Source organism: Gordionus sp. m RMFG-2023, chromosome 1, assembly GCF_954871325.1.
Source record: "Gordionus sp. m RMFG-2023 chromosome 1, tfGorSpeb1-WG-v2, whole genome shotgun sequence".
Taxonomy (NCBI): domain Eukaryota; kingdom Metazoa; phylum Nematomorpha; class Gordioida; order Chordodea; family Parachordodidae; genus Gordionus; species Gordionus sp. m RMFG-2023.
The window spans coordinates 11,972,389-11,992,988 of record NC_088775.1 but is presented as its reverse complement, the minus strand read 5'-3'; the positions used below and the strand labels follow the sequence as shown (position 1 = coordinate 11,992,988).

Here is a 20,600-nt window from a genome sequence, read left to right as displayed (position 1 = left end):
TATTAAATAATAAGGGTCTTATTACATTTTAATAAATTTTGGTCGGCATTTAGCAAATTAGATTGGTATTTAAAATATTTCCATACATTCACTTGGTAGTAAGCATGGTAGGGGTGCCTTTGATCTTAAGACATTTCATCGTATTTTTCGTCCAACTCGTCCAATTCGTTCAAAATGGAGATTAATAGGTTTGAAATGGTAAAAATTAAATTTTTACCATAATCTTACGTTAAATGTTAATAATTCTTTTGGAATGGTAAAATTTAATATATATTATTCAAATATAGAATATTTAGCAGGTTTCAAATGGTAAAAATTTATCTTAGCTCTTACACAATATCAAAAGAAAAACCTAGGATATAATTTTTACAGCAAATTAAGAAGATTAATAGGTTTAAAATAATAAAATTTAATATATATTATTATTCAAATATAGAATATTTAGCAGGTTTCAAATGGTAAAAATTTATCTTAGCTCTTACACAATATCAAAAGAAAAACCTAGGATATAATTTCTACAGCAAATTAAGAAGATTAATAGGTTTAAAATGGTAAAATTTAATATATATTATTATTCAAATATAGAATATTTAGCAGGTTTCAAATGGCAAAAATTTATCTTTTTATCTTAGCTCTTACACAATATCAAAAGAACAACCTAGGATATAATTTCTACAGCAAATTAAGAAGATTAATAGGTTTAAAATGGTAAAATTTAATATATATTATTATTCAAATATAGAATATTTAGCAGGTTTCAAATGGCAAAAATTTATCTTTTTATCTTAGCTCTTACACAATATCAAAAGAAAAACCTAGGATATAATTTCTACAGCAAATTAAGAAGATTAATAGGTTTAAAATGGTAAAATTTAATATATATTATTATTCAAATATAGAATATTTAGCAGGTTTCAAATGGTAAAAATTTATCTTAGCTCTTACACAATATCAAAAGAACAACCTAGGATACAATTTTTACAGCAAATTAAGAAGCTTATTTTATTATTCAAATTTATAATGTATATGACATATGTTAATTATTTCAAATGTATAAATCGAATACAAAAATATAAACAACTAATATTTATTTAGCATGTATAAGACAAATATTTATTATTTATAATGTATAAGACAAATATTTATTATTTATAATGTATAAGACAAATATTTATTATTTAAAATGTATAAAACAAAGAAACATGATTAAAATAAATATAAATAATTCAACATGTATAAAACAAATATAAATTAAATATTATCAAATACATTTGAATTGTATACTAATTTAATATAAGCTGATGATTTATCAGCAAACTCCAATTTATTAATAATATGATTATTATATTGTGTAGTCAGCTTTTCCAAATTTTTTTCTTTTAGGATATATTTGGAATTTGTTTTTTTTAGAGTCATTCCTATGAGGTAATATAATGCCTAATAATTAAATGATTATAAAATTTGATAACTTGTTAAACTTGATATGGCATTAAGAGGTTGCATGTTAGGTGTTACTAGGGGTTGAGATTGAGCAAATATATTAACTAAAAGTAATGAAAATAAAAAGATAATAATTGATGATACTGGTTGAGAGTTTGTAACAAAGAACTGAGACTGAGTAAACATATTGGCTAAAAAAAATTGATTATAAAAATTTTATTTTGTGAAACTTGATATGGTATTAGCAGACTGCATGTTGGGCATTGCTAGAATTTGAGATTGAGTAAGCTGATAGTCTAAAACTATATTGATTTTAAAAATCTAATATTTTATGAAACTTGATAATGAAGGTTGTATAATTTGTTGAGATAATTGGAATTGAGTTATTGGTTGACTATCAGACATAAGTAGAAGGTTATTGACTAAATAATAGGTGTTATAGTGAATTATCTATAAAAAAACTTACCAATAGGGGATTTACATTGTTCTAAGGTATGATCCTGAGTTTCTGTGAACTTACTGATTGAAAAATACCCCGTCCAGAACAACTTCTTCTTCTACATCGGTAATATGATTTGGAATTAATTACTCTATGCAATGTATATTCCAAATCATTAAAACATAGAATATCATGTCCTCTTTTGGATTTTTTATTAGTAATTTTGTTTTCTAAAATTACATTACCAAATTGATTATATCTAGATTGTTAACATTGAATTATATTGGGATTAATTCTTTTCTCAAGAAGAATTTTGATTATATATAAAAATATTTTTAAACTATTACTTTTCCCGCACTTTAATGAACCAATCACAGAATTGGACGAAACTTTACGATGAAGTGTCCATACGATCATAGGCACGGAAATCAAATATATTTGATATTTGTTCCAGGCTTATTTTTTTTTATTAAAACTTGTAAAAATATTTTATGACTATATATAGACTAAGGTAACCCGGCCGGAGGCCAGCCAAAGGGGGTCTGGGGGTGAAGCCCACAATAATTTCTAATTCCCCCCCCCCTAAGGAAAATCCTGGCTACGCCTATGAGAGAAAGCTTTTGATATAGAATACCAAGAAAACATATCTGACGGATAAACCCATTCAAGAATAATAGAAAAAAAAGTGACATCAACCGGCTTCCAAATAGCAGAGTGCAGCGTCTACGTGTGTGGGAGGGGAACAGTTTTCTAACATTGTTAATGGGGGTAGTAACAGTAAATAGGCATTTAAGAGGTGTAAGTTAGAGGCGTGCGGTTTTATTGGGTGAGGAGGCTATCAATTAATTTTTTTGATGAAATAAGGCAAAATATAGTTTTGTGAATTATTTAATACTTTTATAATAGACTTCTAAGCATTGACCAAATCTATATATTGCATACAAATAATAATGCAATTGATTAACCTCTCTTTATAATAAACATTTATTTATTTAATATAAATCCAAATCTGCAATAATATGCCAGTGTATTTCCATTCTCTGTTCATGCCAGACATTATTTGAGATATATATTTTTAATCCCCCCACCCCCACCCTTTTTATATTACAGTTAATTCTTCTTTTTTTAAATATTCTCCTATACTTTTTGATACATTTTTGTAAATAATTTTTATATATTGGTCTACACAATTAAATAAAATTTTAACCTTAAAAAAATATATACCACCATTAAAACAAGATTAGACCAATATATAATTACTTTAAAAATCAGTATACAGTCCCGTTTAATGGAAGCGTAAAATATCTTAAATAAATTATGATACTTTTTTTATTTCTGGAATTCTTTCTATTACATACTTTATTCAAACAAAAAATTGGTCAAAGAACTATATTCACGATTCGTCGATGCAAATAAAAATAATCTGCCAAAGATTCAAATTTACTTCGAAGAAATATTGCATAGTTTGAGTATGGCTTTTACCTTATGAATTTGATCTGTAGAAAATAAAGCAAATTATAGTGTAAATAATTTGAAATTTAATCTTCCATAGTATCAATGTACCTTCGATATGGGATTGGATTCCAGATCCATATATCAAAATATGAAAAATGGATTAACGCGAGGCTAAAGAAATTTTTTCAAAACAAAACATAGCCCAAAGAAAGAAGAAATGAAAGATGAATATTTTAAATTCATATTTAGATATTATTTTTTGAAATTTGTAAGGATATTGGTGGTATTAAATGTGATACTGTTTTAAAATATAAATAAAGAATTTATTCATATACGTAATATAAAAAAATATTTTTTTGATATAATATACTTAAAAAATGTAGCACCCCTCCCCATCGCCAAATCTTTAAGAAATAAACCATTGACGATTAAGTAACCTTTCCAGAGTATATAAAATATTTAGATTTCTGAACCTTCCTGTGATATAGGTAGAAAGAATATTTAAAACTTATGCACAATGAGATGGAGTTCGACATCAAGCGGTTACTGCATTTTTGGAACTAGAAAAGATTATTTAGAATGCCCCTTAAAGAATTAATAGAATGGCCTGAATCATATATTTTATATGAAGAAAATACATTATGATCCGATACGACGTTTTTTACATTGGAATGCATTAATAAATTATTTAGTTGCCACAAGTGACATAAAAGAGGATGTAATTAACAAATTGCTCAGTAAGGAAATCCAACCGATAAGAGAAGAATGAAAAATTTGAATAATAGAAGACATTTAGGAGAAATAAAAGAATTATAAATATCGAATTCGTAACAATTCTACTAATAATGGAATGATGATATTATTGACCTTAATAAAGATGGTGTAAAAAGACAATTTTAATAAATTACATGAATGACCTCACTATTAATTCCAAATATAACTATGAGATATTTTTAAAAAATATAAAAAAAACTTAATAATCTTAAAAGTAGGTAAAATTTAAAGATTAATTTTTAAAAGAGCGAAGAAACCTTAGCTGGATTACATAATTAAAGATTTGTATGCTATGGGTATAGGCGGATCTAAGAATAATTAAATCTTCGAATAAATAATCGCGTTAATTTCTGTTATATTAAAGTAATACTAACATCAATTCGCTTGCCCAGGCTTAAAAAGTAAGGATCTCAAAAATTTAATTTTCATTCCAATAATTACATCCACTAATGGCACTTTTTCGCCTATAAAATTTAATTTTTAAAAGTGTTGGCTGGTAAAATTAGATATTTCACCAAAGAAACGAAGATATTTTTATATTTTAGACAAAAAATACAAATCGAAATTTTTACATATATTTATAGTTCATTTTCGGAAACATAATTGCTAAATCCATATTTAATTATAATTTTTAACTTTAAGGTTTTTAATTTAATTTTTATATGTGTCATTAACAAATATTAATTTTAAATTTATATCGTGTTTAATGTTCAATAAAAATAATGATTCAATTTAAATGTTATTTTTACAAACTATTCATTATATTAAATATTTTAAATACAAATATTCGCGAGCCCTACCCTAATTAAATTTTTATGAATTTACTTTTATTAATTTAAAAAATAAAGAAAATGTATTATATATCTTAATTTATTAGAATATAAAAATACATTTAATTTTCCTACTAAGTTTTTAATACTTTAGGTTGAGCATCCCAAATTAGTCATCTCCATTGGAACTAATTTTTAAACTCCAGTACGGTCCGAAATTATTTTTTTAAAAATTGTCAGGCCCAAACCCCAAACAAATTTTTTGAACATATATCCCGAGAAGCCTGTCCGAAATTAAAATAAAAATTATCTGCCGGATATAAAATAATGTTTTATAGCCTTAGACCTACCTCATTTATATTGTATTTATGTTCAAACCCTGATTTATTTAACGCTATCGTAATCATAGTTGATTTTTCATGGAGTTAATTTTTAAAATATACGTCGCACTATGTTTTTTATATTTTATCATAGCGTTATTCATTCCATATTTATAAATTATACATATTTATTACCTTATTTTGTAAATAACTGCATCAAATAACCCACCGCTTAAACATAATGTATTTACTACAAATGAAACCATATTCATTTGAAAAAAAACTCGCGCCATATTCTTATTAAATATTTCAGAAACTAGGTACCATTTAAAATAGTTTTTTTAATATGAGCCGTAATTGTAAATTAAATAGCTAACTGTCACTTCTCTAAAAAGCCACTCATCAAAAAGTGTATGATAGCCTACTACGAGGTAGTTACGAGATATGAGCGAAAGCAATAGATAAATGGCCATTATTATTCCATATTCTAGACACAATTTTGAATTAAATACCATCGATTATTAATCTGGTCAAAACAAAAGATTTTATCGCATAAATTTTTATAATAACTAAGCTTAATGCCTTTATCAGATCACTGATGATTTTTAAAATAATTAAATTTCCCAAGTATCATGAGTTTATGCTTCATTAAAATATTTGAAAAATAAAAAAAAAATTATGTGAAAGTTAAATGATAAAAATAAATATCTCTGATTTTTAGAACATCTTATTTTTAAATATAACATTGAAATTTGAAAATGATTATTTATTTTATTATCGGGAAATATAGCATAGTTCAATGTTAGAATAAATATGGTTCAAATGCGATATATGAGGGCGCATCCATATTATGTTTTATCTTAATATATTTTTGTTATATATGGCCGAATTAATGATAGATAGAACAACACATTTTCCATTATGGTTTGACGCAGGTTCAAATAATTCAAATTCTTCAGTAAAGGTAATCGATATAAATATACAGAAATTATATTTTTTTTATTAAAAGCCATTCAAAGGTTCGACACCCTCATTAGGTGAAAGTATATAATTGTTTTAATACCTAATAAAAATCTAATTTTTACAGATAACCCGATTTCAATATCCTGGAAACAATTTGAACAGGTACAACAGACTAATCGAGACACATTTCAAAATATGGACATGGAAGATAAACAGTCAAAACCATTAAATTTGGGAAACCACACTATTGTTATCAGAAGGCGGCGTTGTAAGAAAAAAATCATTCTAAAATCCGATACAATATTACAGGATGAGTTGATACCAATAAAAAATAACGATGTATTTTCAAAATTGAATAAGGATCTATTCAGGATGGTACCAATAGCTCAACGGCTGGTTTTGAATTTTAATGATACGAAAACATCGCCTAAGGATAGTAGCATATGGAAAATATTAGACGAACCTATAATTGATACAGAAGTAACTACTTTTAGTCATCTCAATTCGTTAAAAAAATTTCCTGGGATTCTTTTTCTTATAGATCCCTTGGATTGCCAGGAAAATGATGATGAGTTGAAGACCAAGGTAGTGGAAAAAGATGAATATGGCAATCAATTTAATGAAAGTAATTTGGCAAAAATTCCAAAGCCGATTGCTACTATTTTTTCATATTCTTCCGTGACCCCCTTTATCGTACCTTACAAATATGTAGCTTATACTACACATATTTCAAACCCGTCAATCCCCGTAACCATGAACATTTTTTCAACATTAAAAAATTATTTACCGAATTTAGGGGCCAAAAATATTACCAAAAAATGGAGCGCCATGTTATCTTCGCCTTATAAAAACGCTTATCAATATATTTCTAAATTCAACGAAGTATCCACAAATCATTCCCCAACTCTTCGGTCATCTAATTCGATAAATGTTGATGATACCTTTGGGAAGCCCGCAAACTACGAATTAAGCAAAATTGACCACGCTATAAATGATTTAAATGCTTTAAGGAAGGTACTCTTAGCTACTAATATTTTAACCTTCTAATCAGACCAAACCTAAATCATCAATTTTATATAGTTTTGGGTTAAAATCGAATCCTTGAAACATGTAATCACGTCTAATTATATTTATAATACAATTTACCACGCTAAAAAATATGAGTTTAGAAAGACAATAATTTATTATTTTATATTTTATAAGTTAATAAATAAAAATGTATGATAAAATTCGAGTGAATAGATTAATGATGCCATGCTTCATTAATAGTAAAAAATATGGAAAATAGGAACTTTTATTTGGGAAAAAATCAACGGATCGGATCCCAATATGTTGTATAACTGCAACTTATAGTATAATAAACAATTTAATATTTTTTTATATTCTGGTTCCTATAAATTTTTTAAAGAGGGGTTTCGGTTCTGATTACTAGATTTATCCAGAATTCAAACTCTGATTTCAACAGTTGTTAATTATAAATTAATATTGAAAAATACCTTTCAACACTCACCTGGTAACAGAATATTGTCCTTGAAATTTAGGACATTTATTTCATAAACATTAATTTTATAGCAAGAATAGTTAAAATTATTTTAAATTTGATGAAACCAAAAAAAAACAATATTTATATTTACAATTCTTAGTCAAATGTTTTAAAAATAAAAATTGATATGCGATGCAATTGCAAAAGTGAACCGTGACGAGCTATCATAAATATTATATTTATTTATATAATAGATTTAAATTAATTATATTTCCTTTCGAAATATTCTGGAACGGTTGTAAAAACATTGTTTCCCATTCCTTAAATATATACATTGTTAAACGCCACTTTTAAATAGCGATATCTCTACCGTCTTACAGAGAAGGCAGCGCGCTATCTCTACCTTCTAAATTAATAGAGACTTACCGATATCGCTATTTTTTTTAAAAAGTAGCGCTCTAAAGCTACCGCCACTGAAAAAGTAGCGCGCCACTCTAACAACACTGATATATATCTAAAATTTATTCAGATTCAAAAATTTTCATATGTTTAATTAGAAACTGGGGGCTCCGCATTCAGATGAAATTGAACCACAAGTCGTTTTTGCCATTACTCAGCAAAGCGCGTAGGTAAAAATTCTGTATGGGGGGGGGGGTAATATATAGTGAAATAATAACAATTAAGGACACATAAATAAATATTTGAAAAAAAATATTTAAGAAAAAATATAATATTGTTTAAAAATATTTATAGCTAAATTTAAAAAAAGATAAGTAAATAACAATAAATATTAGATTAAAATATCATTATTTAAAATGTTGAATATGGTTCATAAGTGAAAATTTAACCGTCTATGTGATTGCGTCAATTTTTGAATAATTTATTTTGCACTTGGGATTAAATTTCAATAAATATTTAAGGCTAATTAACCTAATTTCTGATGTGGTACTTTAAGCTAAATTTTTATTTTTTATAATAACGAAAAAGTTCTTTCATTTTTGCTTCAAAATATATAGTAGTTTTAATGTATATGGAAAAAAACTACAAATTATATTTTAAAACTAATTATCTAGTGTAATTAATCTTCTGAACCAAGATTTAAATTCTGAAATCCCTTCAGATTAGAGGTCGCCCTCTCACTCGTTGTTTTAAACCTTTTAAATCCGTCCGCTCGCCCATTTATATATATTTTTTTAAATATTACCCCCCCCCCCCCCCTACTGTTCATTTATCTATAAATTTTATTTAACCCGCCCGCCTAATGCTTAAAAATTATTTTAATGACTGGTTTGACTCTTTATTTGTATATTTTAATATATTTTTAATTAAACATACAATATTAGAAATAAAACTATTATTTTTAATAAATTGAAGTCTGTTCTGCTCATTTCGCCTGAAAAATATTAAAAATTTACCCGCCCATGCCGGCTCATTACTTTACAATTTAATTTAACCCGCCCGCCACCCGCCAAATGTTAAAAATATTTTAGAAAATCCGACCACGCCCGCCAGAAATATGAGCGGGCGAGACCGGGTGGACTAAAAATCCGCCCAATGCAAACCTCTACTTCAGACACATAAATATCCCCTGAATAAAATTCAGCCAATTATAATTTTTTTAGACCAAGATTTAATATTTCCTCTGGAAGATTTATAGACAATAAAATTTGTAAATTAGATAGCGCCATTTGGTGAACCACAAATCTTTTATGAATTTGAGTAAAGAATATGTCCAAAAATGGAATAAAAATGTTATTTTATAATAATTCCCAATTGATTCCTCATTTATATTGAAACATCTTGTCTTTGTGCAAGTCGAGGTTTGCGAATCTCAATATCTAACTTGGTGTTTTCCCCAACTATCATAAAAACTACATGAAATTCATGGTCAATTTCTTAGTTTTTGAGTTGCAATATAATAATATCAACGATTCTCATAGTTTCCGCCAAATTCATTTTATTCATTTGAAAAATATTTCATAAAATTTATGGGATTAAATAATTTATTTATACATTCCAATGCAAAGAAATCTGTTGTCTTATTGAACCCAATAAAGTATTTGTCTCAGATGAAATATTTCAAACCATTCCGATATTTATCTAAGGGCACTCAAGTATCTCATTTTGGATCTGAGGAAAATATACCTTAAATTTTCGCGGGATAAAATATTAATACACAAGGGAAAATATTAATTTTTAATATAAAAATCTAAACACAATTCATGAAAGCCTTATATATTTTTTCAAAATTAATTTATAATTTGCAATTTATTTCTGGGTGATCCCCCTCCTCTCTCTCCTGGCAACGCGCCTGCTTTTATATACTTTCAAAAAAAATTCCTACCTCCCCCCTCCCCTGGCTATGAACCCGTTAGCAAATAAACATTTTTGAAGGTTTTGGTTTTCGCCTAACTTTTTATTTTGAATGAATAAAAAACGAATTATTTTTTTGAGCGAATTCTCCATCTATATACTTCGTAGCAGTGTTGTTAAACGCTACTTTTAAAAGTAGCGCGCTATCGCTACCGCTATTTTATAAAAAAAATAGCGCTCTCGCTACTGCTATCATTCTCAAATAGCGCGCTATTAGCTATTTTAATTTTTTTTTAAATATTTTTTACATAACTTTATTTCCACAAATAAAATATTGGTATAAAACATGACTATAATTTGTTACATATATATATATATAATAACATTTTGTACTCGACGATCAGAAAGTATAAGCTTTGCCATACTAAATAATCGTTCAGCACTAGCACTTGAGGGCAACGCAGTATTAAATTTAATAAACACACTTTTTATATGAAAAAAATCATCAATGATATTTAAATGAGTATTTTTAGATTTAAAAAAAGCATCAAGAGGTTCAATAATATTATTATTATTATTTTTTCCCAAAAAATCGTCTATGGAAGGCCGCGGTTTCGATCTTGCTATAATAGTATTAGTATCATGGTTAAGCATGTCATTTTTTAACGTTACCATCAGCCTATCAAGTTGCCCTTTAGATTCAGTCAAATTAATGTATGGCCAATTTAACTTGAAACTAGGATGAACGATAGCAGCTATTACATTATCATCTTTGTACAGATCTGGAAATCTAATTTATATAAAATTGTATTAATTATAAAATAAGAAGAATACCTTTTTAATTTTCAAAATTTAAATTTATTTAAGATTTAGATTCATTTATAAAAAAAAATTAAAATAGCATTAAATTATGGTAAATAAAGATTTTAAAAATATAATTATTATACACAAGGTAATTAATAATATATTTATTAAATTATAGATTGTGTTGTAAATTAAGCCAATTTAAATTATGGCTAATCAAGCAATAAATCATTAATTTTGGTAAGCGGAAAATAATTCCCCGGAAAAAAAACCGGAAAAAAATCCCCGAAAATAATTCCCCGGAAAAAAATTCCCCAGGAAAATAATTCCCCGGATAAAATCCCCTGGAAAATAATTCCCCAGAAAAAAAATCCCAGGAAAAAATATCCCCTGGAAGATAATTCCCCGGAAAATAATTCCCAGGAAAAAAAAATCCTTGGAAAATAATTACCCGGAAAAATATTCCCCTGGAAAAAAATTCCAAAGAAAAAAATTCCAAGGAAAAAAATTCCCATAGAAAATAATTCCCCGGAAATAAATTCGCCATTTTTTAGATTTTAAATTAAATATGGGGGAAAATTAATCCCCGGATAAAAAAACCGGAAAAAATTTCCCGAATAATTTTTTTAAAATTATCAAAAAATAATCCTGCCGCTAAAATAACGTAAATATTTCTAAAAAATTATTTTAGTATTTTCGTTGAGAGTAATTCTTTTTTAATTCCAAAAGGGCAATCTTTAAATAAGAATTGATAACTCGGTTGATAGCTTTTTATTTTATAATTTAGTAGATAGCATAAAAAGAATATATTTGTGCAGTGACCCCTACAACGGGGGGGAGGGGTCCGAAGCAACTGCTTCTATAAATTTCTATGGGGGTACTTTTTTTTTTTTAATTTTTTTAATTTTTTATTTTAAAATTTTTTTAAAAAAATTTTTTTATTTTATTATTTTAAAAATTTTTATGGTCGATGTTTAGCAAATTAGTTTGTTATCCGATATTTCTTATCATAAAATTATTTTTCCACTTTCAAGATTTGGCGCAAAATTAAAATTTTATCAAAGGGAATAGTAAAAATTTAAATATTAAATCTTATATATAATCATTTATAATTTTTAGATCATTGTCAAAATATGCCCAAAAATATTAACCAAAAAAAATATAAATGATTATCCCGCAATCAAGCCTTCTGGGGGAACAAGCAACAAGATGGCAATATGATGAGCCTTATTAAACTTATTGCAGATTCTGAGCCTGTTCTTAAAATGTATATACAAGATAATGAAGAAAGAAGAAGTGAGAAAAAAATTAAGGGATTAAAATCTAAATTATATTCAAATCTGTTATCATATAATAACATAAATATTCTTATTGAAACCATGAAAAATATGGTTATAAAAAAAATTCAAAAGGAGATTGAATTCAACAGGTGCTATTCAATTATAGTTGATGGCACATATGATGTATCGAAATCAGAAGCAATAGCTTTGATAGTGAGATATGTTGAAAATAGCGAGATACCTAAGCCCGTTGAAAGGCTGATAGACATTTATTGTACGGGAAATACAACGGGCCTCGATATTAAAAAGAATATAATATCCAAGCTTGGCTCCATGAATCTACCCCTCGAATTCCTAGTGGGGCAAAGCTATGATGGCGCCTCAAACATGAGTGGAAGAATTAATGGAGTGCAGGCTTTGATTAGAGCGGAGGCGCCAAAGGCAGCTTTTATTTGGTGCTATTGTCATCGATTAAATTTAATAGTTGTTCAATTATGCCAATCAGTAAAAGAGCTGCGAAATGTCTTGGGAATATTAGACGAAATTTACGTATATTTTAATGGTGTTAAAAGATATGAAGTACTCAAAACATGTCAGAGTGATTTACTGACAAAATCACATAGATTTTTACGCATCACCACTCGGTAATATTATCTTAATTGTTTCGATATATAATGTTTATTTTATATTTATAGAAGCTGGCTAACATCATATAAGGCGATTGTAATTTTTTTCCTACTTTATGATGCTTTGAGGGCAGCTTTGGGAAATTTAAAGGATTCTGAAGATCCTGCCACTTCCACTATGGCTAGTGCTATAGTCTATAGAATAGAAAAATTTTATTTTATTTTATCACTATGTGTTTTGGATAAAATATTGTTGATAACAAGCTTGTCTTGTACAAAATTGCAAACCATTTCGAAGGATATAGGGTTTGCAATAAATCAAATTCAAATGGTAAAAGATTGCCTGATTAATATGAGAAGTATAATTTAAATTATTATCTTTTATTATTTTATAATCCTAAAATAGATAATAACACTGAATTTTTGGATGTCTTTTCAAAGGCCCAAGATTTTATGAAGAAGAGAAATTTACCTTTTGATTTTGAAAGTTCAAGACTTCAAACATTACAATCCAAAAGGAGAGATATATATATACTTTCATCATTAAATATAATATTTTATTTTAGCTTTAAAATCAGTGTGTTTTATGCTGCACTTGTTTTAATTATTATGCAGTTTAGTGAAAGATTTAACGATGAATCGATAAAATTTTTGAGTCAAACATCATTTTTTACCCCAAAGGGAATGGCGGAAAAGGCAATTGTTAAAGATGATATCAAGGATATCTGTGAATTTTATCAATTAAATACAAATCAAGTTTTTGAGGAAATGTTGATGTCTAGAAATATTTATAAAATGGCTAAAACGGGGGACGTAATTATTACTCGTGACCTAGAGGTTAAAGAAGATTTGTCAGATTCTGAGAATTGTAAATTTATTTAATTAAAATATTTTTACTAATACATTATTTAGCTTCTTCTGATGATGATAATAATTCTGAGATGAATGATTCAGACTGGAGAAACTATTCATTTATTTTACCTTATCATCTGCTTATAAATTTTTCTGCTTTCCCAAATTTAACAATATTATATAAATATTTATTAACTATTCCTACTACATCATGTACTGCCGAAAGGGTCATGAGTAAAATTAAACTAATTAAAACAAGACTTCGTAGTGTCATGAAAGATCCATTTCTTAATAATTTAACCATTTTATCAATGGAAAATAATTTATTTAAACAATTAAATATTGATAAAATTATAAATTCTTTTGCTTTCTCTTCCCCTAATTTATCTAAATTATTAATTTAAAAATAATATTTTTAAAGCATATATTTTTTACATTATATTTATATTATAATAAATATTGATGCAATAAAAATTATTTTTAAAATTTATTGGTGTCAAAAAATAATTTACAATGGGGGGGGGGGGGTACTTTAGGGGGGTATTCTGCTTCTATCCCTCAAAAAGTGTAGGGGTCACTGTATTTGTGACGATATAGATTTTTATAGAAATATATAAAAATTATGAAAGAGGTTTTACAATTTAAAATTGAAAAGAAAAATGTGAAAACAAATTTTTCCCTAGAAAGAGAAAGGTTATTTCCGTAATCCACTTTTCATCTAGACTTGAATACCATGAAGGGGGGGGGGGTAATTTCTAACTAGCCACTAGGGTTAAAATATATATAACATTAAAATGAATATTATGACACTATTCTGTTCCGTTCGTTTATATCAGTTTGAATCCCGGACAAAAATAACATATGAAAATTTTTTATGTTTAATACTATTGATTTTAAAAATTGTATCTGATTATAAATTTTCAAAAAAAGTATTGATCCTAATCACTGATTACCAAAGCTTATTTAATTCAAAGACTCTCTCAAGTAATTGAACGCTACCAAAAAATATGGTAAATTCCATATCAAATCAACCAAGGTTTCAACCCCACCCCCTTCATTTTTCTTAAATTTTATATACTGGTAGTATATACTATAACTAAGAAAAAAATGAAATTTTATCTTCCAACACTGTTTACCCGCTAAGATATGGCCGTTTAAAGCGCGGAAAAATGGTACATTTTTGACAAAATGCACCTCATTTTCAATCTCGAGAAATAATTATGTTAGAAAAATAATTTAAATTTTATTTTGTAGATTAATAAAAGTTCTTTAAAATGACATGAAAATAAATATGATGGACATTATATTAATATCGAAAACCGGATGTGTAAAACCGAAAATGGCCATAGAAAAAAAAGGTATTTTTTTTCAAAATTTCTTTTCTGTAGATAGATATCACACTGCTTTATATTTGTACAAAATCCTAGACAGGGATAAACATGGGGTTAAGAGTATCACTCTTTACATGGCTAAAATTGAACAAATTTAACATTAATATCATCATATTTTAATTTAATGAATAGTTATGAAATAATGTTAATTTAAAAATTATGTCTAAATGACAGGCCCTTACTTTTTTTTAATCTTTATCAAAATTTTTGAGAAGTGGCTGGAATAATGAGCTTTGTTTAAGACTTTAGTTAAATTCTGTCTTGAAGTTACTTGACAAAATAATTCTAAATATATTTATAACTTTATTTGCCTCAAATTGCATTACATATAATACAATCAAAATTTTATAATTAAATATATCATATATTATAATCATCCAAGGAATTTTAATAAATTATGACTTTTGTTTTCGTTAGAGGAATAAAAGCTTGGAACTTTGTGTTCCAGAAGTTCTCTTTGCTTTCAAAAATCTGCTTTCAAGATGACTTTCTATGTTCATATATTCATTAGTGCTCACAAATATATAATTTACCGCATAGAAATTATTTCTTGCATAGTTAAATAAATCTATTATTGTCAATATGTGATGTTCATATGGACGTTGCAAACTTGCTCGAGCTGCTAACCGTTTAGTAACGGCCCTCAAAATGTCGCATGGACCTTTACCTTGTGCGGTTTCAAAAAATGTCACATGGACCTTTACCTTGTGCGGTTTCAAAAAATGTCACTCAGCCTTTATCCCAAAATCATTTTCATGATTGTAGAGATTAATGAAATCTTTTATTTTTATATTGGTTACTGCTCTATCAGAAAATAATAAATTTTATCCACTCTATTAAAACTTTCCTTCAAATTTTTTTTCCGGGGATATTTTTTCCTATATTGTTAATTTTATAAAAATAATTTAATATTTTATAGGATTTAAAAAATGGGGAATTTTTTTCAGAGGGAATTTTTTCCGGGGAATTATTTTCTATGGGAATTTTTTTCCGGGTATTTATTTCCGGGATTTTTTTTCCGGGGAATTATTTTCCTATATTCCATTTTATATTTGTATAATAGAAAATAAAAATAAAGTTTTGACCTTTTCTCAATGCCTTTTAACCAGTGTTTGGCAAAATTTTCTTGCATTGAAACCGATATCCACTAGTAATTTTTTCTTCAAGATTAAAGTATTTTTTGAATTTTGGGAAAGGATAATCTATATTTTTCTCATTTTCCAAAGAAATTTCACTATCTTCACTAATCTCACACATTTTTAATAACTAGATTTATAATGATAACTAGTTTTATAATGTATATTTTTAAATATAAATTTCAAAATTAAATTAAAGGATTATAATTTTAGATTTAATCAAAAAAATATATTTTAATAATTTTTAGATGTATTTATTATGTAAAATTGAAGCGCTACTTGGCTATTTTCTAAATTAATAGCGAGCTACCGCTATCGTTATTTTCTAAAAAAGGTAGCCAGCTAAAACTACCGCTACTGAAAAAAGTAGCGCACTAATTTATAACAAAACTGCTTCGTAGATGCAAAAGTATTTCAATTTTTAATACAATGTATGTAAGGTGGTAAAATGATGACAACACTTGGAATCATTGGGTGTAAAAAATAGAAATATATTATTATTAAAGCTATTCTAACATAATTATTAAGAATATCGAAACATATCAGCAATAGAGGTATAAATAATTGGATAAAAGAAGCATGTGATTTGAATTAAAATTAGTGGTCTGCAAAGCCTGGGTGTTTTGGGCCTATATTTTCTTTTGAAATACGGCCCAGTCTGTCAAAACCGGATGAAAAATTAGGGCTGTTAAAACTTGATGAAAAATTAAACGTGGCCTGTTAAGATTTTACAAGAAGTTCGCCCCATTAAATACTTTTGTACGTTTTTCCAGCCATCATATTCTTAATGTCTATATATCTATATCTTTTTATCTTCAATGCCAATGAAGGCTCTTATATCTCTACTCTATGGCTATTTCTATAATAACCGTTTTATAAATCAATGGTGTTATGATATAATATACATCGTCTAATCGTAATTGGATCATATAATAAATTATTATTTCTTTTATTAATTTACCATATTTATAGATTTAATTTAGAAACTCTTAAGATATGAAAAACACATTGTTATATTAATGAATATTAGTTAGTCAATTTCAAAATAAGAGATTTGCATTGCAACGCCCCGATTCTTAATGAATGAATTGTCTGGCTTTTTTTTAATGTACAAATTCTGTTCCAACAGGTTATTTTTTAATAAAAATGTTAATTCTAAAATAGGAAATTATAGGATGATACCACAATTTAAAATTATCTCTAAGGTTTTTAAACTCTTGAATTATCAATGTTGTCAGTCTCGCGCAATACTTTTCAGATATGCAGGCACAAATTTTTTAGAGTGCCCCTTAAAATTGAATAATGTTATTTTAGCTTATTATTAAAAAAAAATTCATCATGAAATAATATTTTTTAAACAAAATTGTAGTATTAATGTAATTGTGGATAGGATGCAAAGGGGATAGTTCATACCTTATTGGATTTTCTTATCGGTTCCATTTTCTGAAAATATTTTGCAAAAATTAGATTTCTGTTAACGACGGCGTATCATGACTGGTAAGAAATCTTATTATAGAAATGCTTCAATATAAACTCAAAAAAATAAATAAAAATTTGCCCCAAATTCTTGGAAAAACTAAAATTGCAACTATTTTAAAGGGCTTTCTATTTTTTATAATTGCAATGCTCCTGCCACAATACCTAGGACTAACACGGTGTGCCATCAATTAAATTTTTTCCATGGACTGTGATTAATTTTTCTTTTTTGATTGATGTTAGCTATATATGAATAGGCTAAAAATATGAATATAACAATCATTTCACAGTTCATACTCATAGGAAATAAATTTATTTTAATATAAGACTTGAATAATTCCAATAAGTAAATGGGTCAAAACGTAAAGCTATGGAAATATTTATATTACATGTTTAACATAACATAAAATTATGATGTCTATCAATCAACAATCCCTAAACTAAGAATGTTAGGTAATCATAAAGGCTTACCAGATACATTGTATACTTAAAATTATAAATACAACTTCTTACTATTCTGCCAGGAATGGAACTAATAATCTTCACTATATCTACTTCTTCCTTAGCTATTAAACTACAAAGAGGTAAACTCTAATAAAATAAGTGAACATCGTGTATGGTATCTATATTCGTTAAAATACATGATTCACATTTCAACTCCTTATTGAGTATTGAAATGCCATTTCACATGGCATGGCAATGAATTTGAAATAAACAGGAAAGCACAAAATAATGCATTTGGCTCAATTTTTTTTACCAGCAGAAACCTGAATTTTTAATTTAAAAATTAAAAGCTGTAAATCAATAATTACTTTGTTTCAATGAAAAATAATTCTTTAATTATTACTTAAAATTTGCCCAAACTTGATCAAAAATGAGTGAAATTCAGCACTTGTTCAACCCAAAAAATTTTTTTGGCCCATAGTTAAGGTGATATCAACATATAATCATCTTTAAAGAAGTTTAAAATACAATTTTTTATTTTAGTTCATTTCATAAATATTCAAAGCATGATTTTTGGATGCCCCGCTTCAATTATTACTAAATTGAGTACCATGGGCCAGTCCAATATCATATTTTCCAATGGACATAGGCCAGGATTTTTGAATTTTTAAAATGGGCTTGGGCATAAATTTAAATTTAGCTTATTTAAAAGAGTTGGTAACAAAAAGAAATATTGCCACCTTTTTTCTTCTAATAATAAATTTTAGAATTATAAACAAAAAATATTGTTTATTTTTATTAAAGAACAATAAATTAAATTTTCAGATATGGGTTTGGAATTTTTTTTGACTTACTATGGGAATAGGCCAGGCCTGGGCCTTAAGATTTTTTTACTGCAGGAATGGGCCAGGCTTGGTCAAAAAATTAAGGTCCATGAAGACCTCTGATTTAGTATACAAAATAAAGATGTGCAAAGCCCAGCTTATTAAGAATTTTGCCACAAGTTGCCCAATCTATTAAAATTTTACTATTTTTAGGAAAAGTCAAACCCAATTAGAATTTTACAAGATGGATATGCAAAAAATTGTGATTATCTTATTCTAAAAAAATATTTGTGAACCACCAATACTAGTGACACTAGCAACAATGTGTATTCCTATAAGATTAATTATCAAGGTGTTTATTTTAAATATGGAATATTATAAATTTCAAGATAACCTATAAATATTAATTTAATATTTGTTGATATATTTAAACTGTCTAAAAAAACAATTACCAAACACAGGCATACAAATTTTATTATATTATTATATAACAATTAAATATAATCATAAAATTTATTATCCTCTTTGCATCATTTTAGCTTTCTTTAATTTTTTCTGAGACAATTTCTTTTTCCCTGATTCAATTTCTTCAACTCCTGATTTTAAAACTGCTTGCTCTTTTTCAATTAAAATCAATTCAATATGACAAGGACTTGAAAGGTAAGCTTAAAAATTTATTAAATAAATGAAAAATAAGTTATAAAATTATTACGATTTACACGTCCATGTGCTCTATATGTTCTTCTTCTCATTTTTTGGGCTCGATTAACTTGAATATGTTCAATAACTAAATGATCTGTATCAAGACCTTTATATTCAGCATTGCTTTCAGCATTTTTTAATAACTGTAATAAGAATTCAGCTGACTTTTTAGGCCATCTTCCTTGTGTCCATTTCCAAACTTTGGCCTTTATTATATATGATATATTTTCTTTCATGCAAAATTACTTGAGCTTTTCTTCCAACTCCACCGTTATAACGTTTGAAAGGCACTATTTCTTTTTTAACAATAACGTTTTTTAAATATCTTATAGCCCTTCTTAAGTGCATATGTCGTATGGCATGAGCTGTTTCGCGAGTATTCTTAATAAAATTATTATCTATATATTCAATTTATTTTTACCTTAAAATGTACTCTTAAATTACTTCCCCTTGCTTTAACGCCTATATTTTAAAATTATATGTATATCTAAATTTAAATTATAATATCAAACATTTAGAGGCAGTCTCTGGTTCAAAGCTATATCTCGTCATATGGGAATAATAGAAAAAGGAAATTCACCTGAAAATCCACTATACAAATAAAGTGCTATTAAACGAAATTATTATAATAAAAATTTATTTATTTTAATGGGGAAATGGGTCACTTAGATTGTGCTTACTAAATTGATATTTTCTTATTCAAGATTTGATTATTCCAAATATTATCATTTTGGATAAGATTGATCCACTACTTATTTTATAAAATAAACTATAAATAGTTTTGACAAATATATGTAGATGTTGAGATTTAATATCGAATTCATAAAAATAAAGTTCAACTAATGGTTTTAGTATCCAATTAGTAATAAATTTATTAGATATGTATTCATTTGTAATAATAAAAATTATCTTGGATAAAATAACTTTCCTAGCAAACAACATGTGATAATGTACTTATAAAACAGCAGAATATTTGTCAAATAATAATCTACTCAGCTTTATGGTAAAATATAGGTTTGCTTAGATTAAATGACTACGAGATAAATAATTATGAAAAAATGACTAGATTATGTATATGTGAAGTATCATAAGTTTAAATGCCTAATTA

General features: G+C 26.6%; 1 protein-coding gene and 1 long non-coding RNA gene across 2 annotated transcripts; both read right to left on the bottom strand.

Annotated features, from left to right (window-relative positions):
• Positions 1 to 1,634: 1,634 nt before the first annotated feature.
• LOC135922416 (uncharacterized) lies at positions 1,635 to 2,127 on the bottom strand. The gene is made up of 3 exons (XR_010570884.1): positions 1,907 to 2,127; positions 1,779 to 1,862; positions 1,635 to 1,736 (listed from the first exon to the last, which is right to left on the bottom strand). It is a non-coding gene; the product is annotated as an uncharacterized LOC135922416 (long non-coding RNA).
• A 17,151-nt stretch (positions 2,128 to 19,278) lies between these two features.
• On the bottom strand, positions 19,279 to 20,119 carry LOC135931558 (large ribosomal subunit protein uL22-like). The gene is made up of 5 exons (XM_065468771.1): positions 20,005 to 20,119; positions 19,914 to 19,954; positions 19,739 to 19,873; positions 19,503 to 19,698; positions 19,279 to 19,455 (listed from the first exon to the last, which is right to left on the bottom strand). Exons 1-5 carry the CDS (start codon positions 20,042 to 20,044, stop codon positions 19,307 to 19,309), a joined length of 561 nt encoding a protein of 186 aa, XP_065324843.1. The 5' UTR covers positions 20,045 to 20,119; the 3' UTR covers positions 19,279 to 19,306.
• Positions 20,120 to 20,600: the final 481 nt, after the last annotated feature.